Source organism: Meles meles, chromosome 20 (genome assembly GCF_922984935.1).
Source record: "Meles meles chromosome 20, mMelMel3.1 paternal haplotype, whole genome shotgun sequence".
Classification (NCBI taxonomy): Eukaryota; Metazoa; Chordata; class Mammalia; order Carnivora; family Mustelidae; genus Meles; species Meles meles.
This window is the reverse complement of record NC_060085.1, coordinates 47,702,982-47,730,884: the sequence shown is the minus strand read 5'-3', so window position 1 is coordinate 47,730,884 and position 27,903 is coordinate 47,702,982. Positions and strand designations below refer to the sequence as shown.

The 27,903-nt window shown below is 41.5% G+C and overlaps 1 protein-coding gene across 6 annotated transcripts in view; it reads right to left on the bottom strand.

Moving 5' to 3' along the window:
* ITPR1 (inositol 1,4,5-trisphosphate receptor type 1) overlaps positions 1 to 27,903 on the bottom strand; it is a 329,559-nt gene that overhangs the window by 105,191 nt on the left and 196,465 nt on the right. For 2 of the 6 annotated variants that reach the window (XM_045991794.1, XM_045991796.1), the window contains 7 exons: positions 26,937 to 27,121; positions 23,020 to 23,168; positions 21,985 to 22,096; positions 16,661 to 16,693; positions 8,566 to 8,601; positions 7,336 to 7,386; positions 1,982 to 2,114 (listed from right to left, as the gene is read on the bottom strand). In XM_045991794.1, coding sequence (XP_045847750.1) covers positions 1,982 to 2,114; positions 7,336 to 7,386; positions 8,566 to 8,601; positions 16,661 to 16,693; positions 21,985 to 22,096; positions 23,020 to 23,168; positions 26,937 to 27,121 — 699 coding nt within the window. The remainder of the gene's footprint in view (positions 1 to 1,981; positions 2,115 to 7,335; positions 7,387 to 8,565; positions 8,602 to 16,660; positions 16,694 to 21,984; positions 22,097 to 23,019; positions 23,169 to 26,936; positions 27,122 to 27,903) is intronic. The other 4 variants (XM_045991795.1, XM_045991798.1, XM_045991797.1 and 1 more) reach the window with 2 other exon arrangements.

Below are 27,903 nucleotides of genomic sequence, written 5' to 3'. Positions count from 1 at the left end.
TAGTATTAGAACCTTCTTAAGGACCCCACAAGGAAGAGACTAATTATTAGCCACTTGTCTTTGAGGAGGACACCCAGTTTGTAAGAGAGATGGTATTTTAATGCAGGTAGGTAAGATGAGGAATGACGTATTTCCAGCAAAAGACCCACAGCCATCCAGCCAAGACTCTCCCTGACACTAAAATACAATGACTTGGTGAAGAATTATTAAAAAAAAAAACTTTTGAGTTCAAGAAACAAACCCAACTTATACATGTCTTAGAACACTCCTAAAAAAATATAGCCTATAACAATCACTCTAGCCCTGTTTCTAAGAAACCCACTCTTGTCCCAAACTCAACCTTTCACATAATTTATCTGTTCATTCATTCATTCATTCAATAAATAGTTACTCAGTGCTTGGCATGGAGCCAAGAACTGGGGCTGGAGAGTGAAAACAGATGAAATTCCCATCCCCACTGACATGACATGAATAAAGTTAAGCAGATCAGGCCTATGTCGTTTAGTGGAATGGATTCCAACTGTGTTTAGAAAGTGCCTACATAAGAACTTGCCTTGCATTACTATTGGCAATAACTGAAACATTAATGTACACGGAGACATGGACCGGTCGATTTCAGAGAGAAGAAAATCATCTGCCAGTCCTTCTCCACAGACCTCAATTCAAACGCCACCTCCTTTGCACTGCTTGTCTTGACTACCTAGATCCATTATATCCATAGAGCAGAGTAGAAATTGGGTTGTGTCTCTTCTCTCTTATAGATTTTTAAAGCAGAAACAGTCTCTGATGCATTCCTAAAACACTCTCATAAGGCCTCCCCAGGCCTCACATATTTTGTGGAATGACCCCACTACAGAAGGTAAAGAGAAATCGTTTTGAGATATTATACGAGGAACTTCTTGAGAAATCCCTTGAGAATTCAACTTGCAGATGAAATGCTAAGGTCCTGTTCCTGGGGTACTCTAAGACCTATCTTCACCAAAGCTGTACAGCCCATGAAGTGAGTAGGTGTGCTTCAAGTTTTCATTTGGTGAGAAACTCAAGATCCCTTCCCAGAAACGGCTAGGATAACTGCATTAATCACCGAGTATTCTGGTTCTACCTACAGCATGCCCCCCAAACCTACAGTGCATAACGGTCATCATTATAGACAAGGAATCAGTCAACTCACATCTGTGCTTCCAGCGAGCATGGAACTCCTGCCCCCCCTCCCCCGGCTTAAAACCAAAACCAACACCCATAGTTGAATTCAGCGTTCTTCCAACTTTTGTCTGTAACTGTGTTTACAATGTTTTGCAAACTCTTTGAGGATTTTTTAAAAGCAATTCTATAGGGACTTTTCTTTCTCTTTCTTTCTTTCTTTCTTTTCTTTTTTTAGGTAAACTCCCTTAAGATTTTGGGAGGGACACAGCATAGGCATTAGAATTAGACATACTGAGATTCAAATTATAGAACAGTCCCTAACAAGCTTCCATTTTCTTTCTCTTAAAAAGGGCTAACAAGAGTGCTTGCTATAAAATGGGGTACTTGGAGGAGCAAACAAGAAGGTCAAATGCTTGGGAGGGCCCTTGGCACTCGGTAGGTGTATAATCATTATTATACACCTTTTATTATTATAAAAAAAACAAGTGAGGAGCTTTCACCATCCTCACTGCTAACAGCATTGTTATTTAATGGGAAGAATGAATCTTCATGAGCACAAGAAAATGGGCAGTAAAATCAAGTTCCTTGAGTCATTCAAAAATCACCCAGAGGGTTGCTGTACTGGAAAGGGGGGCAAAAGACTTAGCCAATATCTAACTGCAGGGAAATATTTTTAGATACCACTTTGATGGTAGACCAAAGACAAAACAAGTTGCTAGAAAACACACTTGCCACCCAAATTCATCTGTTAGTTTCAACCTGTTAAGGAGAAACATACAGCTCTCATGTGGCACACTCAAGTCACACGTGCAGCTAATTAGCACACCACACAGCCTACCTCCTCCCCCAGGCTTGCTGGGTCCTCCTGGTGACAGCGGGCCATTGCCAAAGCTGGTGAGGCTTTCTCTTCTTCCTGAAGGTCTGATGTTTCCATAGTAACGGTTGACCAAAATTTGCCTGAGCGCCTCACCCTTAATTCAAACAGGATAATGAAATCAGGTTCTGAATCTAATGCATAACTGAGCTACTAATACTCAAAAACATGGGGGTACTCAGTTATAATTGGCTCAGTTTCACTCAGTGAAAAAATAAATTATTAATAAAAGCACTTGGAAACTCTGAAGTTAACTTCTTCAATATTTTCTCAGGAAAGCACATCATTTTAAAAAAAGCAGCAATCTAGAATATTAAATATCTGAAGTTTCTCTCAGTGATAAACACAGAACATTAATTTTGAAGGGCAACTAACAATAACAAAAACAAAAAAGTCCCTTTGGGTTAAGCCAATAAAACTCAGACAAAATGAGAATTTTACAGGTCACCTTTCACACAGCAATATGAAAATGTTACCCCAGACATAGGGCTTATTTCCAGTATTGTAAGAAAATAATAAGATATACAAATAATACTTCATGATTTAATGAGCTGAAAGTAAGCCTTTCTTATAGAAATAGTCAATGGGTCGAGTGGTAAAGAAAAAATAATGCTAAAAGGAAATAAAGTAGGGGCAGATATCAGACATGCCAATCAAAAAATAAGCACCATGAATGAAATGAGTTGACATTTGCTTTGAAATAATAAGGGAGGCCAATAGGTACGGATACAGATGAGATGAGAGCGACCATGAGTTGATAGTTGTTGAAGTCAAGTTAGGAATGTGCATTCTCGGGTTCTCCAAACTCTTCTGGTTCTTCTCGTATATATTTGAACATTTCCATAATACTGTGTTTTAAAAAATATAACTATCAAAGGAACTTTGGACAGAAGACAGAACAACTCTCTCCCACAACTCCAACCAAAAAAATAAATAAACCCGTGATTTGTTCCCTAATAGTAGGGGACATTAGCAAAGCAGCCCGAAACAGCACAGAGCAGCAGGATTCATTCTCAGCTCTATTCTATGTTCAGTCCTGCTAAATGATTCCCAGGCCTCCTCCTGGTCTGGAAGTTTCTGAAAGTCAGAGGCTGTGTGGTTCTCCCCCAGACTCTTCCCCAGGGACAAAGTAGTAAGACACGGAGTTCCTCTGACACATCACCGGAGAGGTGAGTGAGAAGTCTAGCAGACACAAGGGTGCTGAGATATAGCGGGTATCTAAAATAGAGGCTCAAGAGTTCTTTTGAAGAGACCTGCAATGGGAACACGAGTCAGTAGAATTTAAAGTGATTTGTTAATAAGCTCCAAGAATAGGTCTGGAGACTTCAAGTGGGGTGTCTGAAAAATAAGATGGGAGGAAGCAGATGGGAAAGCAAGAAGGGTCCTGAGAGGGGCAGAGAGGCTGGGGTGCCAGGGGCACATGGGACCAGGGAACAAAGGAGAAAGGTAGACAACTCCTTAGTTCAGTGTCAAAATCACGTAAGGTCCCAGGGCTATACTGCCAAGTTTTTCTTCTTTCTTAATTCAGGCTGCTGGTCAAAGACTCCAGGGACAAATTGGGATGGGATAAATAGGAGTTCAGGAAATGGGAAAATCTCTATTTTCTTCTCTCCTTTCTACCCACACATAGGTCTCTCGCTGTAGTTCAGCAAAGGAGGGTGCATCTCTTAGCTCGTGAGACTTGTCACCCACCTTGGCTGCCTGTAAATACAAAATTCGGAGAGTGCTTCCAATAGGGAAGCTATTTATGAGGTTTTCACGTACTTTTTAAATAGACTGCATTTGGTACAATATTCTTTAATGGCTCAGAAAACCACATTTTGGTATAAAGATATAGCTTTGCTGGTGTTTACGTCTCCAGCACCAATACAAACACACAGATGCTCTCCAACGCAGTTGCTGAGAGCATGGGGATTTGAAAGGCTGACTTCATAAAAGGAGAGAAATATAAATTTCCAAGGATCATTCATGGAAGCCAACCCAGAAAGAAAAGGGGCAAAGAAAAGGTTACCTCCATGCTGAATGTAACTGGAGATTAAATTTTATTTCCTTTTTTTCACCATAATGATGTACGGTTTGATTTTCTTTCAATAACATACAGTCTTTGAATTCCCATGATAGGGAATGGTTGGCAGTAAACCATCTAATTCTCTAACTGGATCCCTCTGGGCATCACAGGAACATTGTCTGAGAGGTAGATGGCTGGGCTGAGACCTACGACCTGCAACCACTAAAGACAGCCAATGTCGCCGTCCTGGCAAGCATCTAGAAGATGGTAGGGCTGAATGGTCAAGTCAAAGGCAGGGTGACCATGACTGACCAGCCAACAAACACACATCTTAAAGAAGTGTCAACTATAGACTTTACAGTCAATTCCAGTTTAGGCAGGAGCAACTCAGATTTTCCACTCTTTAGCTTGAGGGCAAGGGTCAGTTTGCAATCAAGCGAGCAGGAGGTAAAGAAAGGAACACATGCCATCTGGGAACACGTGGACTCCAGGAACAGGAACTTCACATTTATGCAGCCTGGATGCCAACTGAAGTTACAAAGGGATCTCACATTACCATTTTGTCTCTCCTTCCACAGAAAAACCCTAGCGGTTACCATAGCAACTGATGCATCAAATGGTACATTTTTCCCCCATAAGAGAATATCATGAAATGTGCTAATTATGGAAAAACACACACACATACATTCTACCCTACAAACTTTTATTTTTTTTCCTTCTTAATTATAAGGCTTTTGGCACATATTCACCTCACCTTCTTTCCACACACACAAAAAAAGTTTAAGCTGCAAGGGAAAAAAACCATAGAGCATGTGGGACTTGCCTTTTTTTTTTTTTTTTAACAAGTTGAGATTTATTCCTTTTCTGAAAGAATAAAGACTGATACTTTTAGGTAAAAAGGGAAAAAGAAAATGGACAACATTATAAAAAGTTATGCAAATCCCTAGTGTAAAAACTTAGGTTCGAGAAAAATTCTGTTTTCTTAGCCAGTGGTTTAATTTAGGAAAAATTAAAATCTGCAGACCAAAGCCTTCCTAATCATCATGATATAAATTACTCAAGAGCACAAAACTTCTCGCACCGTACTAAGATCAGAAACCTGATTGAAGAAAAGGAAAAAAAAAAAAAAAAAAAAGACTCTGCAAATAATGTCACTTTTGCAATTCTAACATTTGGCCAGGCAACCCTTTTAAAAAAAAATTTAATTTTTTTCCAGAAGTTTACACCTATAGTATGCAAACAGATATCAGATGTTTTTCTCTGGTAAGAAATTCCACACACACATTATAATCTAAGACTGAGAAAAGGCAAAGGCCAAGAGTTTCTTTTGTAGTAAGTGTCATCTCAGAACAGTGAAAACGGTAGCTCAGTGATGGAGAGTAATGAAATCGAGCTTCTACCTTGCAGTTGGGTTCAAACAAGTTTCATTTCTATCAGTTCAACTAAGCGGCTAATGATATATAGGGACAGAGCCAAGTGCCAAACAAAGCACTAAGGAGTTAATATTGCCACATAGAAAAAGTGACCTTTTTGGCTTCCTAGGTTCCAGCCACTTGAAAACCATGTGCTGCAGGAAAGATCAGCCTCTCACATGAGTGGTGAGCCTTTCACACCTTAGTCAGCACTAAGGTCACGCCTCAGTTTAAAAATACCTTCCTTTTGCTACTATCATCTACCAAATCAATTGAAGTGTTTCAGTCTGCAAGGTAACAATACAATAGTTAATATCCCTTGTCATAATCTAGCCACCGTGCTAAGTGCTTCACATGCACAGCTCAGTAGGACAGTCCTAAGGGGTGGAGACCATTAGTATCCCCATTTTACAGCAGAAGAAACTGAGGAACAGGGTGGGTCAATCACTTGCTTTAAATCACACAGCTAGGGCTTGGCACAGGAAGGCTTGAACCTCTCTCTAATTCCAAAGCTTATATCCTTAGATAGCATTCAATACTCTGACTCCTGAGAACCTAGGGCATGACAGATGGCTCTGTGCGTTTACCAGCTACTTCTAAGGCCCATGGTAATTGTTAAAGGACAGGCACGTATGGAAAACACAGGAATGCACGGGGGCTCTTGGTTGACTAACTGCCAGAGATCCAGGATGCTGGAGGGGAAAGGCTAAATGCCAGCTCCACAGGAACTACTCTTTGGTCATAGCCTGAGAAATTACAATCACAAAAGAATGCAAAGAATTTGGGATGTGGTGGGACTGGGCAGGGGCTGGGGCCTAAGAGCAGAACAAAGGTGCATGGGCTACCCATTTATCTCAGGCATAAATCCTCCAGGACACTGATGACCACAATTCCAAGGCAGTCTTTGTTACAACTGCTCATGTTCTAACCCCATGACCTTGGGTAAAGTACCTCATCTTCCTGTGTCTTAGTTTCCTAATGTGAAATGGGGATGAAGACTGTGTCACTGAGTCAACGTCAGCATTAACAAAAGTTAAATTGATGAGCTAACAAATGTAAAAGTCTTAGCACGGTCACTGGCATATGATAAGTACTCAGAAATCCAGGATATCTGGTTTATCTTCCAAAAATGAGTAACATGAATTGGTCAGCATGCTCATGATGTAGATAAGCCTTGTGGAAAATGGGTTAGCAATGCATAATGAGCACCTAAAGAAAGTATCTATCCTTTGGCCTAAGAATGCCCCTTCTAGGAATCTACTCAGAGATGTACACATTTCTTCATTTCCTCATCAGAGGAAAATATTACAAACCACTTGTTCATTTGTGGAACTTCAGAGAGCTATTAACTTTTAGACTTCCAAAGAAAATCATCATAGACAATATTAAATGACAACAGCAAGGTACGGAAGTCGTAAACTTAGAATATCCCAAGGACAAAGAAAATGTTCATTGGCACATAATGCACACCTGCGTAAAAAAAGTGGGCAGAGGAAATGTTATATCATTAGCTGCTTTTATAGCAAGTAATACAATTATGAACTTTTTTATTAAGTTTCTTTTGCTTATTATAAATTAATTGTAATGATAATCAGTGACTTACAGAAAAAAAAATTTTTTTTAAAGACTTCACCTAATTAGAGAGCCACTACAGAAAAAGAAGAGAGGTCATGAAAAGCTTACTGGTCATCATTTGGACACTGGCAGGGTCTGTGGCCCAAGTAGGTAGATAATAGGCGGACTCACCAGTTAGCCTCACTGATACCAGTGGCTATGATTGGTCCTGAACCAATTAATGCTTTAACACTATCAACACCAACATAAGCTGTCTTTGTATTACAGTGCATGGCTGAGGGAGGCGTTATGGTCATTAGCTCCCAAAGTCCAAGACTACGTACCCTTTTATGGTCTTCCAGTTGCCTCAGGGGGGGGCTCGGCTCAAGCTCCTGCTAAGCACGCAGAAATTCCATTTTAAGTACAACGCTAGGCAGACACACCATCTTCAGTATCAGTCACAAATGAAATACACCAAGAGCTCATACTGAGCTAAGAGTTACACAAAAGGATTAGAGGCCTTTTAAAATGTTTCCCCAGGCACCTACTAATGCTTAATTACTTTGAATACTGCTTAACAGCTGTCCTGTCCCCAACCCTAATGCACTATGTAAATGAGCAGGTTTCTGACTTTTTGGCCATATGCTATATTATGTATTTTTACAGGACCCCAAAAAGGGTTATAATGCAAGACACCAACAGGGCAAGTCCTCACGGTTCATACATGCATAACTGCACAGCCCATGCAGCAGAACATCAATGCATACACTTCTGAGCAGACACACATATATGGCCCCTCCTCTCCCCAACCCACCGGTTCACGGCATTCTAATCAAAGCTGTTAACAGTGAAGAGTTCTGATCAGCATATTAGACACTGATCATCGTAAAGCAGCTGCAATGCAACTCGGCAATTTGATAATCTGTTTGTTTTATTTTTAAGATCTTCATTAGACTTTTTTCAAATGAGATACACTTCATTCATGCTTTTACCCTCCCGTGATTTTAGTAGAGCTTTTGAAAGTAAATTTTGATACTTAGAAATAGGTCTCCCCAAAACGCTTTTCTATGATTTTAGAGGCCTTAATTAATTCTAGTCCTTCATTTAACGAGTTTAGTTAGCAACAGGAAGAGCAGAAAGAATGCAATGCGAAACCGTGACTTTATTAGTAGCTTTCACCAAAACCATGCATTAATATCCAGGACTTCAAATTTGCATCACCTCTGCACAGAACACAGAGTCTATTCTGTAGAACAACAGAAAGGTCTTGACATTCCGGAGTTGCTCAAATGAGTATTTTACAACTGAGACAGTTTTGTGTGAAAGCCTTCACTCGGAGAGCCCCATCTCCTCACAGGAGTGCTCTGGTTTAGCCCCAGCAACTCGGAACTTAGTTTCTACACTGAGAGCCTCCTCAATTACAGAAACCATCAGTTCCCAGCCCGGCTAGAAGACTTCCCTCCTGCACCTACCACCATGACAGAAATTTCACCACAAAGCTCAGGCACTCAACCAAGACAACTGAGAAGCACCCATATTTGCTGTCACTGCAAATATAGGTGAGCGACACACACCTCTGTGGAGTTCTCCGAATCCGGAGCTTGTGGGAGCTAGTTGGGAGTAAAACAAAGCATGTTAGTTACGGCACTTGAATCTTGGAGGCCACAAGAAATCCAGAGACCAACATCAAGGACAAGACACAGAAGGCAAGATCAAAGATGAGGTGACATGGCTATCCCGGGTCTCAAGCAACAGAGGTGAGGAGATACTTTCTCTTTTAAACTGCACTCAGGGGGCACCTGGGTGGCTCAGTGGATTAAGCCGCTGCCTTCGGCTCAGGTCATGATCTCAGGGTCCTGGGATCGAGCCCCGCATCGGGCTCTCTGCTCTGCATGGAGTCTGCTTCCTCCTCTCTCTCTGCCTGCCTCTCTCTGCCTACTTGTGATCTCTCTCTCTGTCAAATAAATAAATAAAATCTTAAAAACAACAACAACAACAACAACAAAAAAAACTGCACTCAGTGTGGTCATGATGGAAGAAACCAACTGGCCTGTGATAGGGAAACATATTTAAAATAGGGAAAGAAACAGAAGACTACCAATGACCAAGAAGGAAATAGATCTTAAAAAAAAAAAAAAAAAAAAAGACACCAAAGGAAGAACCACTGCACGCCTGTGTTTTGTTTGTCCACCGAGAGAGAAAAAGCCATCACAGTGCATACCCAAGGAGGGGCGGGGAGGGAGAGGGAGAGGGAGAGGGAGTGGGGTGGGTAATGGGAACAGAGGTTTCAGGGGCACTCCCCTTCCCAGAGCCCCAAAGCCTATGAAAGACAGCTCCATGAATCTGTCCTCCACAGGGCACATGCTTGGAGCAGGAAACTGACTGATGTCAGAGGTAACCACCAGACACTACCTAGATCTCCCTGGACCAAAGTCACGCACCAGGCATGGCTGGCTAGTTCAAGGTCCAGTCTGCGACTATGGAATGAGGCCAAGGCTCACGCTTCAAGTGAGTGACCTTGCTGAGGCCAGAGTGTGGCCGTCGGCTGGTGAGCCAGAACAGGTGTTGAAAGCACAGAAGGACTGACGCTGTGAGATCTGGTAGTGTTTCAACCCAGCCCAGTGCTACCGCTTTGGTGCTTTGATCCCCAAGATGGAAAAAAAATGTTCTCCATAGAAGACTGTTGTTATGTAATTTCACGGTTTCTGTCTTGTTTTCTATTTCTGAACAGGTAAAATGAAGAAAAGATACAGGAGATCTCTTTAAGTACAAAGATTAAAGTCATTCTCCAAGGACAGTGGGGCATATGTGGAGGACTGCTCACTCAATTATGGACAGAAGAATTTTCAGACATGAGCACAACTCCACTAGCCTCAGGGAAAAAAATTATCTCCAGAGTCTTGAGCTTCATGTTGGGGTGGGGAGACATAGAGTGGTAGGAGGGACTGACACATGGCAAGGAAAATAAAAACAGAAGTCAGTTATAGGTCTTTTCAAGATATAAATAATATCACAACCCAAGATTCTGTTCTTAAATTCTGTATGCTCTAGGCTAAAGAACTGAAACTGTACAAACGTATTTGCTATCTCCCTCAGTGCAGAAGGGACAATGAGAAAAAGCAGAATTAAAGCAATGACCCATGTATTTTAGAGCAGCCAGATACCAATGGAAAAACAGGTTACCTTCTACTATTTGCACTGGCTACATTCCCACTAACATATCCTTTTATACTGATCCCATAGGATTCGAACAAAAAGATTATAGGCACCAGTTTATGGCAGGAACCCACAGAGCTACCCTATTCTACTCCTTGGCCAATCAAAAGTTAAAGGAAATCAAGAAGACTGAATAGCAAATGGTGGGGTTTGGTTTTGTTTTTAAAATTTTCTTGTTTGAGATCTCTTTGTCTCAAGAAGTATTGTGAATACTTCTAGAATGCCCATAGGTAGTGTATGGCTATTTCTTAATCACTCAGACATCAGCAATTTCTGAGAAATTTTATGACTGTGTACTCTACTGCTTCCCTAAACTACCGTCATGCTTGTTTTAAAATTAATTTCCAAAATAATAATTAAATTATCTTTTTTTCCTTGAACATTTCATGAAGCCTCTTAAGAAAACAGAGGATGCTTTGGAGCCTCAGAATTCACTAAAGAGCGGATAGAAAGACTATCCATTCCTAAAAGAGAATAGAAAACCCAAGAGTGCTACACAGGGTCATGTGTCCATAAGCTTATCCAGGCGTTGGTTCTGTGTGAACCTGAGCCAGGCACTGAACCTCTCCGGGCTTCCAAGTTCTGACCTGGAGTTCAAGGAGACTGGAGCAGATATTCTTTAGGACTTCTTCCAGTTAAAACATTAAACAATGCTTGGTATATTTTCAGTAAACTTCATTTCATAATATCTAACAGCAAGTTCCCTAAATATAATACAAAGTGCTAGGACATAAAATGATTTCAGGCATGGCAAAGGCCAAACCATATCTGGCACATGATTTGGCAAAAAAAAAACCCCAAAAACAAAAACAAAAAACAAAACAAAACAAAAACAACAAAACCCAAGAGCTTTTACCGGTACTTTCTTCTAAGAGGATTTCAGCTCTATTTCCTCGAGGATAAGGTTATTTTATGGCAGTAAGTTTTGAAAAACAGGAGCATATTTATAATAAGCTACATAGTTCAAATAAGATAAAAGCTACAGGGGTGCCTGGGTGGCTCAGTGGGTTAAAGCCTCTGCCTTCAGCTCAGGTCATGATCTCAGGGTCCTGAGATTGAGCCCCACATTGGGCTCTCTGCTCAGCAGGGAGCCTGCTTCCTCCCCACCCCTGCCTGCCTCTCTGCCTACTAGGGATCACTATCAAATAAATAAATAAAATCTTAAAAAAAAAAATAAAAGCTACAGAAATACAAAATATAAGGCCCAAACCAGAACATAATGTTTAGTAATGAAGTGATTTTTCACAGCACATTTTTAATATCAGTTTTTTTTTTTTTTTTCATGAAGGGGCATCCTCAATGAGCACACATTAAAGAGGTATGTTTTGAGAAAATGGTCATGTCTGAATTTGGACAAGTCTTGTCTTCCTGACCTTAGTCCCAGGATCAGTCACTATATCCAGGCGCTGACACCTCCAATCAAGGCAGAGCCTCCCAAACCAGCAGGTGATGAACAGTGGTCTGGTGTCGCCTGGTTTTGAACTTGGAAATCCAGTACCCTATTGCCTTTCTGTATTTCTTTACTGATCTTATGTGTTCCCAGTGCTAAGACGAGGTCAGCAAAACCTAACCTCATAGAAAAAAGATTTCAATTGACTAGCTTTTAAGTAGGAATTCAAAATGAATCTCAGGTCACTAAATCCCAAGCAGCCTTCTTGGATGAGGACGCAAATCAAGTCCCCGGAACCACGGTACTTGAGTAGTATCAAGTATGTGCTTGTGAAACACAGACACGCTTGCTTACAACACGTAACATACCTAACATTTTATCTTGGGATAGATTTCTACTACCAATGAAGGATATCACACCTTCTCAGCTTTAAAAAAAAAAAAAAAAAAAAAAAAGGCCCCTGGTCGTCCTAGAGTTACCATTTCTGGTGTATGTACAATAGTACCTGTTCACATGCATACATACGTTTCACGTATGCCTCCAACAGGATAGCACAGACCACAGCCTTATAAAAATAAATAAATTAAAAAAAAAAGACCTTTTGTTTTCCACTGCCATTTACATAAATCTTTCCATTAACCATGGGCTTCTAGAATTTTCCTTTTGAAAGACGAGGTCTTCTTCCATGGACCATCCCCAGCAGAAGCTGAATACAGTTCAAGAAACGCTAAAGTACTATGGCCCTCCTATTCAGCACATCAAAGGGAATGTATGAACTCCAGCACCCGTGAATTGGCCTCCAGTTCCTCTTCACCCACTCAAAACCTCAGAGGAGGGAAACCAACCAACTAGCCAACAGCAGACAGGCTTGCCAATATGTTTGCTGGGAGCCATCCTTCCTGAGCCTTTGCAAACCCACCTTGAGAGACCAGAAAGCTTTAAAGAAAATTGAGCTAAAATATGTGATCTAACATTTCAGCAGAACAATTTTAAACCATCACATCTGCTAACACAATGCCCTTTATTAATGGCATTTGTTTTTAGAAACCAAGTAAGAAGTAAAAATTTAGCCCCAATGATGCAGTTTCGCCTTTACAGAACACGTTCATCGGAACTCAATAGCAGAATTCATTTTTAAAAAGCGCATTCTGACTTGTCTAAATTATACAATTTCAGTCACCGCGGAATAATCTCAGCATCAAAACACAGACACAGACACAGACACACACACCCCAACCAACCTCCCCATCCCTCAAAATCCTCCTGCAACAGCTTCTGTGTGCTCGGAGTTGAGTTTGCTTGCTGTATGGTTGCTAGTGTCTAACAGTAAACAGCCCTGCTGCATTTATTGGCAATTACTGCTGAAGGTCACACATCAGCAGTGAGCCTAAATTCCAGGAAAAAAAAGCAGCTCTTATGTAACTGCCGCCTGAATGTTGGCAGGTGCCCAAACCCAGCAGTTCACAGCAATGCAAAAAAGTAGGACACCTCCAGCCTGGGTTCGATGTCATGAGCACGCCCCCTGAAGGTGAAACTGAGTAATTCTTGTGTTTCTCTTTTCTCCCCCTCCTGAATTTTACAGAGTTCTCCTTCGGTGACATCCTTGGCTTGCAGAAGAAGCTCAAGGTGGGATGAGTTGAGGGCTCACTTGAAGCAGGAAGCAGCCACCCTTACACCAGTGGGAATGCCACTCTAGCTTTTCCGTTGCAATGCAGGAAGGCCAGGTTGCTAGCTGGAGTGGCGCTGGAGATTTCATGGTTCCAAGTGACAGTGATGAAATGGGGATCACATCTCAAATACGAAGAAATGCTGCTTGCCTCACTGAGCTACAGCAGCACACTTTCCCAACACACCATGCTCCCTGCCACAGACACGTATGTGAAGATGAGGCGGATTACTGTTCTGTCTTACTGACTGCACCTCAGGTTTGAATACTGGATTGAAATCATCTGTTTGGTTCGAACAGCACTTTACAGTTCAGAAAGGTGATTCACAGCACTTTACAGTTTAGAAAGCGGCTGGTGCTGCCCACCTGTTCCCACCTGACCTCCTAAGCTCTTGGGTGACCTCCCTACTCAGGTAGAAGTTCCCAAATTGTGGGTTCTCATAGCCCCAGGTACTTCCCAATTCTGGCAATTCTCATGGTTGACAGCTGTCACTGAACAGTAACTTGTACTACTAGCCATCTCCCCTACACAACCGTGGACTTCAGAAGAGTAGACACTGCCTATTCAGGGGCATCACCATAGTCCTACCCCCTCACACCATGCCTGGAATGTAACAGGCTTTCAAATATTAGTCATATAACTGAGTATCTTTAGCATCAACTGGTATCCATTTAAAGCCAAGAATGGGTAGGCAATGGGAACTTTTGGGGGGTGATGGAAACATATCCTATTTTGATTTGTGTGTATACATATATAACAATTCATCAAGCTATAAATGTTAAGAGTGAGCTGAAGAAACACCAACCCAAGTATGGTAGTTTCCTTTTCCCCTCCACTTAATCTGTACCCCATCAACCAACACCCCAAGTAAAAGATAGAATTAAGGGGGTAGGATGTACACTGTGCCTCTTTATTTGCCAAAAGAAGGAAAGAAAGAAAGAAGGAAGGAAGGAAGAAAGGGAGAAAGAAGAAAAAGAGAGAAAGAAACCAAACCTCCTCTTCCTGGTTTCAAATGAAATTTTGTTCTATAAGACAGCTGGAGGGCTCTATACCATTCCCTTTCCTTACAGGGACTCCATGACCCTGTCCTCCTTTCACCCTGATTTCTCAGGGTGCTGACAGAGACACAGAGGTGCTCTGCTTTTTCACAAGTCATTCACAGCACATCTCCTTCTTTGAGATGCCCAAAGGGCCTCTACCACCAAAAGGGAGCGGCCCTCCCCCAATCAGGGGTTCACGGGATCACCATATACGCCCTACACTATTTCAGGGGTAATTCCCCACCATGTTTAGAATTCAACACTGGTTTGCAAGTTAGGTGTGAGGCCTTGCCTGTATCATGGGCCAGCATGAACTCTCATTAAGCTTCTGCTGAACCCCAGCTGTGGGCTGCAGGTTTCCACCAGCACACACTGACAAAAGCCTTGGTAGAGGAGAAACCACAGGAGCTGCTGCAGTTTCCAGAACAACCATTGACGAAAAAGGCCAATCAGCCATCTCTGCTTAGGGGACCAGATCCGAGAGCCTAAGGGACTGGGGACAGAGTGCTGGTGTCCCAGGGCTCTGACAGTTGCCAGGGGTAACAACGAAGAGGGGATCCGCAGTTGCTTCCTCAGGGAATTTTCAAAGAATCCAAGTGGCTGCCAGAACATTCTTCTTTTATAAACAGACAGTATTCTATTTCCTAGAGTATAATTATAAACACACCTGCTCCAACTGTGGAATCTTTCCATAAGCAAGCAATAAACTCCCAGCCAGGAGACCCAAGTTCTATCTTGAGCAAGCAAACACATCAACTGATTACTATGGTGCAAAACAGTGTATTAATAACGTTGCAGACTCCGATTAGGGAAGGTATTCCTTTCCTGACTTCATTTGTACTTAAGCAAATAGAAACACAACTTTGGTATTTCAGAGGAAAAGTTCGAATCAGGGGGGCATATACAACTCCAGGTAGAAATAAGAGGAATGAGAGATGCCAACATGCAAATTCAACATGAGGTATTTTTCTGGCACAGAAATAACCAGGAAGAGAAAGAACGAGCCAGGAAATGCCAAAAATCACTGTAGTTAGAGCCATTCATTAAGCCTTTACTGTACCACCTTTTCTCACCTTCTCTGCATCCCAGAGGACATGGCCTCCTCCCCGTCCAAGTCTGATTACTCTAAGGAAAAGTCTGTGCTTCCAGAGTTTACTGTGGTAGGAGAGCAAGCACACCAGGACAGGAGCTGAGCCAGCAGCGTGCTAGCTTTAATTTAGCCACTATCCGGCTGTGCAAGTTAAGTCCAGTCACTTAACCACTCTGAGCTCCGTTCCTGAGGGAACTGAACCAAATTCAGAACCACTTGCTTTCAGTTTTCAGTCTGTGATTCAAATTCTCCTTAAGTAAATCTGAACCATCTCTTAATAGTTCTGAAAGGATGGTGGTGGGTATTAGAATAGACAAACATTCGTTCTGGCAGCTCTATCCCACCCAAAGTAAGGTGTGAATTGGTCTATCAAAGGAAGTAACAGATGTCTAAAGAGGTAGAGCAGGAAAGGGATTTTTTAAAAGTCCAATAAAAAATGTTTTCCCAGGGTGCTCAATTTCCCTCATTTGTATACTTTAATTGTATAACATGCATTGACACCTAAACATACAGCAGGGAATGATGAAAAATATTCACCAAACAAGCAGTATTTCAGAGGCCCCCAAATCCCAAATAAAATGACTTCACTTATTGGTCCCCAGGGTAACTGTGGTTAGTAAAACTAATTTGATACGTAAGCAGAGAATCCACGAGACAACATTTCAATTTCCTGACCTCTAGGTAGTTTTCCTGGATGAAAAGCCACAGATCCAGTATATTCTTAATCCCATTGTAAACCTGCGGCTAAACAGTCTCAGCGAGCACTTTGGAATTCACAGTGCACTTAGACACAATTTTATATGGTCCCTCATACACAATACCTTCCAACATGTGGACCAAGAGAACAGTGTTTTGGTTTTTTACCACTTTCAAACTATATAAATGCAGTTATTTCTTTTTGCATTGATGCTTTGCATCCAGATAGAAAAGCTCTTTGTAAGTATGAACACTGAGTTGCAGAGATACGTTAATGACAAGCACCAGCCACAAATTTAGTTGAGATTCTAAACAGTGAATGATTGAAATCTTATCACAGTTTAGAAAATCTTTATCTAGATTCTGATGGGATCTCCAAGGACAAATGGCAAACAAACTCATGGGAAATGCTCAGACAGACACAAAGGACTCAACTCAGGCCCAGAAGGCACACTACACAAAGTCAGATACTAGATGCTGTGGAGACTGGGGGACAGACCACAGTGTTCACTGGAAGGGTATCATGGAAACATCACCATGGGACATTTAAAAAAAAAATGAAATTAGGACCTCAGCATTATCCAATTCATCAATGGAAATGAGCTGGAAAAGAAAAAAAGAGGGGAGAAAAAGAAGGAAATGTTAGGAAGTATCAGCAAGTATAAGTGTTAGAAACTTTGTCTTAGCGCTGAGTCTCCCACGTTGGAGTGCTGTTAGATGGGGACCATCTGAAGGGGTGCAGGGATCTGGGGCACTGACCACCACCGCTCACAGTGACATCTGCTCTGCAGGATGGGGCAGGATGCTGCCACACTGTGTTCACTTGGCAGGTAGCAAACCTTCCAGGTCATTTACCCAAGGGGGCTGAGAGGTGCACATTCCCACTCTCTTGCAGATATGAAAACTTGAACTGAGCTGCGAGCAAGGGCCAACTGCCCAATCAAGAACCATGTTCTTTTGGAAGAGGGTGGGAAAGAGGAGAGCCAAAGATGATCTAGTTGGATCAACACAGGTTAGGAGAAAATTCTTTCTTTCGATTCATTTTACCATTTCATAGGGCTCTGGGGGGTCTCAGAACCACGTTCCATTTCAGCAAATAGTATGACAACATACCCTAAGAGCAGAAGCTCCAAATCCTAGAACTACTGATGACTTAAAAACAAAAAAAAGCACATTTTCCCCCAAAGATGATTAGAGCCAATTCAAGTGATACTAGTAACAAGTAAATGATTAGCATCGAGTTCAAGAAAAAGAAAAAAAAACAAACAAACTAGAGCATTATTCAAAATTGTGCTTGTTTAAAAGGCAAGAGATAATCCTCAAGTTGTTTTTATTATGCTTTGTTAATAGTACATTTGCAAATTTAAGTTCCTTATTAGAAATCCTGGTAGCTGGAAATGCTAACAGTTCGTTCACCTAGAGGAAAGAAGCACTGGTAATTGACAGGTACTGTCAATTTGTATGAAATGAAAACCTTGACATTACTTGAGGTCAAAAATTCTCTAGTAGTAAAACAGCTACTACTATTCAGAAGACAAAACAGATTTTAAATAAGTTCTGAGATAACCTTTTATATTAATTCTTGGCTTCTGAATTTCTTTCCAAAGCTCTCTAATAAAAAAAACCTACAGTCGACGACAGAGAAGCCAATATGCAACATATAACATAACTATGCTCTCTTTTCAAGCCAGGGCTAAGGGCGTTTAGATGTTCTTTCAGTGATAGAGAGATTCAGATTAAATTTTGGAGATGTTTAGCTTTGGGAAGTTATTTGTTTTTGTTTTTTAATAAAGACATGGTTTAATTTGTGGATTAAAAGCAGGCATGTGATATGATGAGCACTGGGTGTTATATTCAACTAATGAATCATTGAACATTGTATCAAAAACTAACGATGTACTGGGGCTAATTGAATTTAAATTAAAAAAAAAAGGCAGAGTTTAGTAGGCACTGCTAGATAGTTGTAAAGTCCTGTTATCATTTTAAGGTTTACTAACCTTGAATACACAGGATAGCAAGACATTGTGAGCATCATACAAAAACGTATTTCATCGTTATTTTGGTGATCATTTTTAATATTTATATTTACCACTCTAAGAGACAAATACTCATTGCTGCTCCTTTGCCTTTTAGAGTCATAATAAAGATGATTTTTTAAAATTCCTAAATGAGCATGATTAAATTTTTGTGATAATCTTCTTCTAGCAGCCTTGAGCTGGGCTTCCTGAATGGGAGCTGACTGAGAACAGAGAACTGACCACTGGCTACTCACCGATTTGAGGCTTTCTTTTGGGACCTGACCAGAACCACAGGTCGTGGAGGACCCTGGGACACCCGTAATTTGTAAAGCCAGTTGGCATCCAGTGGAGACTGTTTTCAATTAGGTGAGACATCACAACTCAGCTGATGTTTAAATTTTGCCACCCGCGGTGCTGTCAGAGCCGCTAGCGCATGTCATTTACATAATAATGGAACATGATGGAAACTCAAATGCTACACTTGTGGGTGGACTTCCAAACATTCAGATGTTGTCAATCACCAATGATGCAGTGGAGAAGACCCTGAAGTCAGAGTGTTCCGGTTTGAATTCCTGGCTCCTCCCTTCCTGTGTGGCCTCAGGCAAGTTTCTGAACCTCTCTGAGCCTAACTTTTCTCCCCATGTATAAAACAATAACAATACTGCTATCTCTGAGGCTGACCTGACGTAAGGTAATACATATGTTTAGTACAGCAGCTGGCATATAATAAGAAGTCAAAGAATGCGACTTGTTTAAGACATACTTTGGGACACTAATGGGTACATAAGGCATTTAAAAAATGTAAGTCAGTGTTACAGTGATTCTGTTACATTTTAGTTTGTCTAGTAATGTGGCTGGCAGTAGTGAATAGCTTTTTTTTTCAGGCAAGGAGATCTATACAAGCACACTAATGTCTCAACATTTTTTAACAGGATAATAAAGAACCACCTCAACTTTCATTTTCATCTGTGACCTTGACAATCCTAAATATTGAATGAAAACAGAGACAAATAAAGGCATCTATGTCTCTTTAAGGATTATGGCTTTGAAGACAAGAAAATGTGGCCCAAAGATAGGGTGGACACCACCTGAGGAGTGGGACAAAAGGGCAGTGCACTGCGATTTGGGACCCTGGCATTCAGTCTTGATCTTGTCATGCACTTGCCACGTGACCTTGGTAAGTCACTTCAGCTCTCCGCCATGGCCTCCTAGTGTGCAGAGGGAGAGTGGGACAAAGTGACGCCAAACCAGACCATGGCCATGAAAACTCAGGACAGGGCAGGGAAGCAGAACAATTCTGGACATCCCAGGAGGGTGTTAGTCATGGGACAAATTCCACTGAAGAGACAACTAATAGGAAAATTGGGCCAGGAAGACGGAAATGACCTCACACTTGCCCTTGTGCCCTGAGCAACCAGTCCAAAGAACACCTCATTTATTTTATCAACCAAAGCCAACTGGTTTGCCTGAGAAAGGTTAGTTTCTTGGCTCTGGGTTCCTTCCACCCTTAAAGGAGCTGGCCCGCCCCATACATCATGCATCTGTAGTCAAACAGGAACAGCCAGCAAATCGTCAAAATCATTTTCAAAAAGCCTTAATAAAACAGGACAAATTTAATACCCACACCGGATCAGAAGAAACAGAGATCGTTTAGCACAACCTCCCTCTCCTGCACCAACTCTTTTACATTCAATTAATGTGAATAGTTAAGTAGCATTTTCCCACAAAGCACAGGGCCAGAAGCATTCTAGGTATGTGCCATAGATATTGAAGCCGTTGACTAACACGGGTTTCTGGAATGTCTTCCTTGGTTGCATGACCTTTTCCCACATCTGCCTATGGTATTTTCACTTTCGTGAAGGGGGATGACAGCCCCAGCCAGACTGGAAAGACATGCCATCTTTCCTTTAAGCCTGTCTCTGCTTGGGTGTGGCTACTTCCTTCACCAGCTGAAGAAAAAAATGTGAGCCAGGGCCTGAGAACCTCTTCTAAACTTGACAATTTACTCTTTCATAGTGACCTCCACCTCCTGCCCTCTTAAAGCTGTAGGCTCTATTGTTTTTCGTGAGCTTTATACAGACAATTTTACAACATCTCAGATCCAGTATCTCCCATGGTCTGTGATATTCTCCCAGTTAGCAAACAGGCAGGGAAAGCTGGTGGGGAGAAGCACATCTTCCACGTGGCCCAAAGACCCTGATGTACTTAGATGCCAAGCAACAGACCCAACTCCCAGCTTTTTCCTACTTTCCATGATAGTAAAAACAGAAACAAACAAAAAAACTTGAGAGAAATGGAAATATAATCACAACTTGTAACATTCGTGGGAGTAGACACCAAGTTTACTATAAAAATCTCAGTCATAGAAATGAACAGATCTTCTAAAGATGAGAAAACTTCTCCACCTTTTAAAATCAGGTTTTATGCCCCCAAACCTACAAATACATTCATAGCTGGTTATGGCCCTTTTGGATTTATATGGCCCTTATGGATTTTATCTCGTTATGAAGAGTGAATTTCTATAACTAGAATTGCATGTTAAAAACATTTCTTAAAGGTCACTTTAAGAAAAATAAAGACCTTGTGAAATAAACGCTGCTTGTTTGTCTGGTACTCTCGGCTACTAGCCTTTGCCAGTTCTCCTTTGTGTTTCAGTGCAAGATCTACACAGTTATCTTTACAGGTGCGTGTATGAACAGGACATCTCATCCTTTCTCATTTGTACAAGGAGTCTTCACCTCCATCATTTATATTTGTAAACTCTTTTCTTGTAGGTTATCACCTCAAAGTTCCTACTGAGTTATGGATACTTATTCCCTAATTAGTCCACATTCATTCACCTTTTAATTTATGTATTTTAAAAATTCCCAGTGACGTTTCAAAGCCGTGTGATTTGAGGACAGGAAAGAATGTATACTACAAAAGGGCTTGTGTACTTTGCTGTTTTACTCTTCTTATCCAAAGATTTTCACATGTGAAATTATTCTAATATTTGCATTAGATATTGGTCAGGTCAGAAATAAAGATCCCTACAGATTCTGACGCTTGAAATGACCTGGTTGCTCCCACCCACTTTGACAAAGAAGACTGTGATTTAATTATCAAGGCTTCTTCGCAGAGATGAATCAATGACTTACTGGGTATTTTGACAAATCAATGGTATCAGTGCATTTACCTGCTCAGAAAATGCTACTAAAGTCTCTAGGAGCCCATTAGTGAACACACTACCTTCAAATGAAACTGGTGGAATTTTAAATTCAGGACCCCCAATTTTTTAAGGTGGGGAAGGGGCAGAAAGGAGGGGCAATATGATTGTTTTTATCCCACTTGGACCAAAATCGAAAGTGTGAGGATTGGTCTCTGCACATCCTTGCTCACTGCCTATGCCAGGAAATCAGCATGTCCCAGGGACTGCCTGTTTCCCAGTCTGAGCTAGAAAGGGTAATATGTTTGCCTGCCCTAACTCCAGTTAGAACCGGAGGGAGTTTTTCAGTACACTGGAAGCACTGTGCAACATCTCACCAGAAAGAAGCAAGCAGGCCCACAGGTATGCGTAGCTGGAACCCACCAGTCAGCAATGCGTGCCTTGATACACAAGAGGCATTTGCACCCATGCCGGGCATTGAGACGAAATCCCTTATTTCTATTTCTCGACCATTAGGTTACGTGGCAAGAAGCCTATAAGACGTCTAAGTATATGTGATTTTTAGAAGAGAAGACATATGATTTAGCTACCTTTTATGACAGGATAATTAGCTTTAAAAAGTAATAAGTCCCCTCAGTCGATACGCCTGCACTACAGCGGATCTCTAACCCACGATCCCACTTCAATTTAATGGCAAGACCTTGTCTTGACAAGAGCATAAAATGCAGTACCTTTTCTCCATAGCCTCTATCTTTGGTCATCATTTCTCGGAGGGTCTGTAGGACCTTAATGCAGAGTTTTTCCTCATTCTCCTCTAGCAACTGTTTAGTATGCTTTATTAACCTGAATGGAGGGGAAACCATGCATTAGGTCTCTGAAATGATCTTTGAATTAAACAAACAATCACTTCACAAGCAACTTATTTTAAGTAGTCAGTTAATGAACAAATATTTATCAAAGGCTCACAGGTTAAACAGGCTTCAGGGCATTCACTGTAGTGAGAACAGCCAGTTAGTGTCTCTAAAGTGTCTCAACAGTGACACCCGCTGGTCAGTAACAGCAAAAGGGCACCCTGGGCAGGATTCTACCACATGGGAAGGGGAGACCATAGGAGGAAGAGAATTAGTACAGAGGTCCACTCAAACCTGTCAGTTTATAGAGTGTGGCTTTTTACACACCAAGGGGTGCTGATAACATGGTTAAAATATGCCACTGGTATTAAAAACCAGCAACAACAAAAAGAGGATGATCGTTAAGGTGAACAAACACTGTTCATTACCCCATACTCTTGTTCTTTGAGGGACCCAGGATCCTTGGAGGGGCTCTGAGGCAGAGCCCACTCTCAAGTTAACCAACCCACCTTAGGATAAAAATCAAACGGAGATTTCCACTGATGGAACCGGTTGTTTCTTACAGATAATGCCACAAGTCATAAACCAAGAAATTACAAAGATGTTGGGAAAAGACTGTGGAATCCTGGTACACCTGAGCTTTTTGAGGGCAGAAAGGTCACGACCCTTCTAGCCCATGGTGGACACCCTGCTGGTGCTCGTGGTATGGAAGATGATCGGAGAAATTCTCATGCAAAACAAGTGTCAGGAAGTACGACTGAACCCACAGACTTTAGAAAGGTCAGAATGGGACTCTAATGCATGACCTTGTACTCATCAAAGTAAAAAACCAGGCCAGCATCTGCTTCTTAATGAACAGGTACTTTGGTCAGCAGGGCTCCGCAATCGACCACCCCAGAGCAAGAGACTGCTTACTTGCAAATGAAGCCACCGCTTTCGCACTTTCTCCTGGCATCTGTGTTCTCTGGGAAAAGCAGCTCAGGTCTGTGGAGCACGTCCACAAGCACAGATAACTCTGCCTGGACCAGGGGCCTTAGACGGTCCTCCAGGGCCGAGACGATGTCCTGGAACGGAAGTACAGCTTTGGTGAGCAGCTCAGGCCGAGGCTGACTACAGAAGAGTGAGAACATTCGTTTCTGACCTCAAAAATGACCACAACCTAGGCTAGGTTAGAGCGCCGTTAGTGCTGTCTGATATTTATCGCAAATTATTCAACATTGCCCCAGGGGTATCTGAAGCCATAGCCCCTGATGTGGAGAACAAGGTAAAAACAACACCCCCAGCCCTTCTATTGTGATGATCCTTACGCCACTCAAGGGGTCATTCCACATATTTTAAAATACGATGCAAAAAGTACATTCGACAACATGGAAAAACGACTACAATATGAATGCAAAAAAATGGTTAAACAATAGCATGGAGTATATGATCCGATTTTTTAGAAACAACATCAGTACCTAAGGATATATACCAAATATCAGCAAAACATCACTACTGGTTTTCTCTGGGTGGTGGGATTGTTGGTGATTCCAATTTTCTTCCATAAGCGGGTACTTGGGAGTACAGTCAAATTATTTCCAATGAGCATGAATTATTCATATAATAAAAAGTCATACCAAAATGAGCACACAAATGAATGAACATGCTGTATCAACATGCTAAATACATGTACCCTGATAGCATGATGGTCTTCAAATGCAAAACACATAGCTGTAGGAGAGGAAAACAGAGAGAAGTTGAAAGAGCAGCAAAACCAACACAACAAACACCATATAAAGGCAAATGGCAGAAAACAGATGAGAAATTATCTTCAAAAGATGCTAAAGTCTGCTGGATGGCTTGGAGACTCAGAACCTAACTAGAAGCCTTGCTGACTAAGATGGGAGCTGAACACAGCATGGTCGATAATAGAGGAACGCCTAGTTAACCAAGGAGATTTGCAAGGGAAAGGTCACTTAAATGACCTTTAAGTCATTCAACTTAACTGGAGACCCAAATTTCATAGGGAATGGTCAATAAAGAATTGATTTCAATGTTACCCCACAACTAAAACTAAAAAATTAATTATTTATTTTATACTGAACAAAATTTACAATCACTCAATAATATTTAGGATGCATAAAGAATGCATGCATCGATCAAATTATTTTGGGGGGAGGGGCAATTTTTCCAGTAAGAGCACACTGCAGGATCCCTTAATTCATATTGACATTCACAGCACAGTCAAAAAGAGGGTCATTTTTTAAAAAATTCTGTTTCTTCTTTGAAAGCACCCAAAGTTTTCTTCTTCAGTAGTTATTCGTCCTAACTCTGGCAAACCTTTGTCTATAGCATTTGCAGGGGGTTGAAGCAGTTCTTCAAAATCATATTCATAAAATCCTGCATCTTTTGCAAGGTTTGAACTTTACACTGCAATTGATTTGCATTGTATTGTCAAATGTTTAGCATTCAGCAATCGAGGAGAGACCAACAGACAAGGATGGTGAAGCATGGGTAGGGAAAGATGCTGGTGTTAAGTGAGGGGATGTCTCAATGGAGATTAATTATATAAGCAGTCAGGCTGCAAGTGAATGTTCTTATATTATGATAACTTCTGCTGTCCTAGGCAATCTTATAACTACAGGGACTCAGACAATAAATCACGGCATAATGAGGATCCTTTCAGCCACTACTCAAGTCTTCATAACAAGCATTAGCTAGGCTTACATATTTTATTTTATTCCTCAAGAATATGCATAATAAATCCAAGAACAGCACAAGAAACTGGTGTGTTTGGCTGCAGATAATTTATTTAGTCTGAAAAGTAAAAAATACTGTGCATTCAAACAATTATGAGTCTATAATATCCCTTCACTTTAAAAATATAGTAGAGTCAGGAAGCACTCTATTTGAACTAAATTACCTTTAAGACTGGGTCTGTCACAGTAAGGGTGGAATTCTTTCCTTGACCTAAGAACACCTTCCTACTTCCCCAGCTCCATGGGCTTCCAGCCACACTAACCTTCCTTTGGTCATCAAATGCATCACATTCTGTCCCATAGAAATTTCTTTTCATATGCGTTACCTAAATCTACTCCTTTCTTTAAGTAAGTCCTATATTCCTCTGACCTTGGTTCAAACATCACTCCTCAGCAAAGCCTTGGATCACCCTCCCAGCTCTGGACAAGATGAGGTTCCTTAGCAGCTCTCCATAGCACTACTCATTTGTGGTTTTGTTCACCATTGCACTCCTACTGCCCACCATGAGTAGAGCTAATAAATGCATCTGTAGGCAGGTTATATAACCTCACAGAGATTCATTATTACAGTCCTAACAGCAATGACAGTAACAGTAATAATCATAATAGCAGCTATCTTTATCAAGTGCTCACTATACGCCAGGCTCTATCCTATGCCGTTTACATGAACAGTATTTTCCAAAAATGGCCACTGCAATATATCTTCTCTTGCACGTCCTTCTTACACTGCATCACTGACATTCATTCTTCCCATCATATGGTGGTCTATATTCCCTTCCCTTGAACCTCAGTGGACACTTGTGAGTGTCTTGACCAAGAGAATTTGACAAAAGTGATGCTATGTGTGCCCTAAAGTCATTACAGCTTTCATTGTCTCTCTCTCTGAGATGCTGATCTTGGGACCCAGCCACCATGCTGCAAGCAAGCACCGACCACATAGGGAAACTGCATGGAGATGCTTCAGCTCACAACTCCAGCTGTTCGGGGCGGGGGTGGGGGGATCCCAACATCAACAGCCAAACATGTGCAAGATTCCAAGATGAGTCCAACCGCAGCTGCTATCTCACTGCAACTGCATTCAAAACCCTGAGCAAGAAACACCTTAGCGAGCCTAGCCAACCTCTAGAACAGCAGGAAAGAAGGAAATAATGGCTGTTGTGATTTGTTAAGCAGGCAAATTTGTTCCGATAACGGGAACAGGTTACCAGCCTTGTAATCCTTACATCCATCCCTTGAGGTAGGTGTTACTATTATCCTACTTCACAGATGAGAAAACCAAAGCACAGAGCAATAAAGTAACCTTTCCGAGGACACAGCATTTCTCAGCAATGGCGTCAGGATCTGACCGCAGGCGCTGGCCTGAGATCATGCCCTAAACCACTGCAGCATCTGAAGATGTCTCAATGGAGATTAAGTGAGTGTCTGAGAAGTGTCTGAGAATCTCCCATCTGAAGTGTCTGAGAATCTCCAACTATGGCCCATGCACTTCCTGTAAGAGAATCCCTTAAAGAGCTTGCTAAAGGAAGAAGCGCATGTTAAGATGTTTAAGTGTTTCACATACACCTAATATTCACTACTCTTCCCTTAATAAAGGGGCAGACCTCTTCCTAGCTGCTAAGAAAAGAAGTATAATCCAGGTAGAATTTAGGAACATTTTTATTTTCAGTTGGCTCGTTCTAATAGAAAACTCTTTTCTCAGCATTATTACACTAGTTTATCTGGTAAATCTAGAGGTTAAATATCCCAGGGTGATTTAAAAAAACAAAACAAAACATGGAGCCCTCATGCCCTTATTCTAAGTATCCCTTTGTAATACTTAAATATTCCTTCCTGGTAAGAGCAGAGTACCCATTCTACATAAAGAAATCTGTAAATCTATGAACGTTTACAGACCATGACTTTGTGAGGAGCTTTTCTCTTCCCAAGCAAGTAGCTTTGCATTCTCGGTCCTATGTCTATTATGGTGCTTGACTATCCACTCACATGCCAACATCTCTCTATGGCTCATCTTGGTTTTTCTCTGGCTCATGGAAGCACTGCTGTGTGAGAACCACCTTAGGCCTGATTCAGGTTCAGTCCTCTCTGATTCATTACCTGCAATCTCTCAATGATATTCCGGTAGTCTCTAGAAGCCGCCAGAACAGAGTCTCTGCGAGCGGCATTGCGGGCAGTCAGCCGCCAGTTCATGGCAGTTTTCTGTACGATGTTGTGGGACTTCAGAAAGAGGTTGTTGACTTGGCTATCCAGGTCCACAGGAATAGCGATGGCCCGGCTCTTAGCTACAGAGAAGAAAGATGACTCGTGAGACACCATCTTGGGGAGAAGATGCCCCAAAGACAGACTTAACTCCCCCATCATCCTTCAGGCAGATTTTTCTGAGCCATAATATGTCACTTGCATGGCAATGAGTGTGAACACTGAGGAGCTCAAATCAATTTGACCATCCTTAGGTCAGCAATTTTCAATGTGAATTCTTGGGGGCAGGAGCTCTGAGGATTAACATGTTCTAAGGTCAAACTTTGGGCAAGTCAAAGTTAAACTTCAATGGGTTTCCTCAATTACTGGCATCCTAAGGTCTCCCTTGTGTTCATATATTTAAAGAATTATCAAGACAGGGAAATCATTTGGCTATTTCTCCAAAAATTCTCTATCGGTGGTATTCTACACAACAATCTACAAAATGCCAATTTAAGCCAAACATAATACAAACGACGATATTTACAATAACGTAAGCTATTCTTTCCATTTAGGCTCGTGTCTTCCCCTCTTAACCTCCAGTCTAATCATGAGGAAAGGAACAATCAAACCCACAGGGGGGATATTTTACAGGACACCTGACCAGCACTCTTCAAGACTGTTAATGTCAAAAAATGAGGAAAGTCTGAGGCACTTTTGCAGCCCAGAGGGAACTGGAGAGGCATCACAATTAAAGGCAACGTGGGACCCTAGACTGAATCCTGGAACGGATGAAGGACATTGACGGAAAAAGTGGTGCCAAGTCTGGAGTTTATTTCATAGCAATGGGCCAGTATCAGTTTTGTAGTTTTGACAAAAATATTCT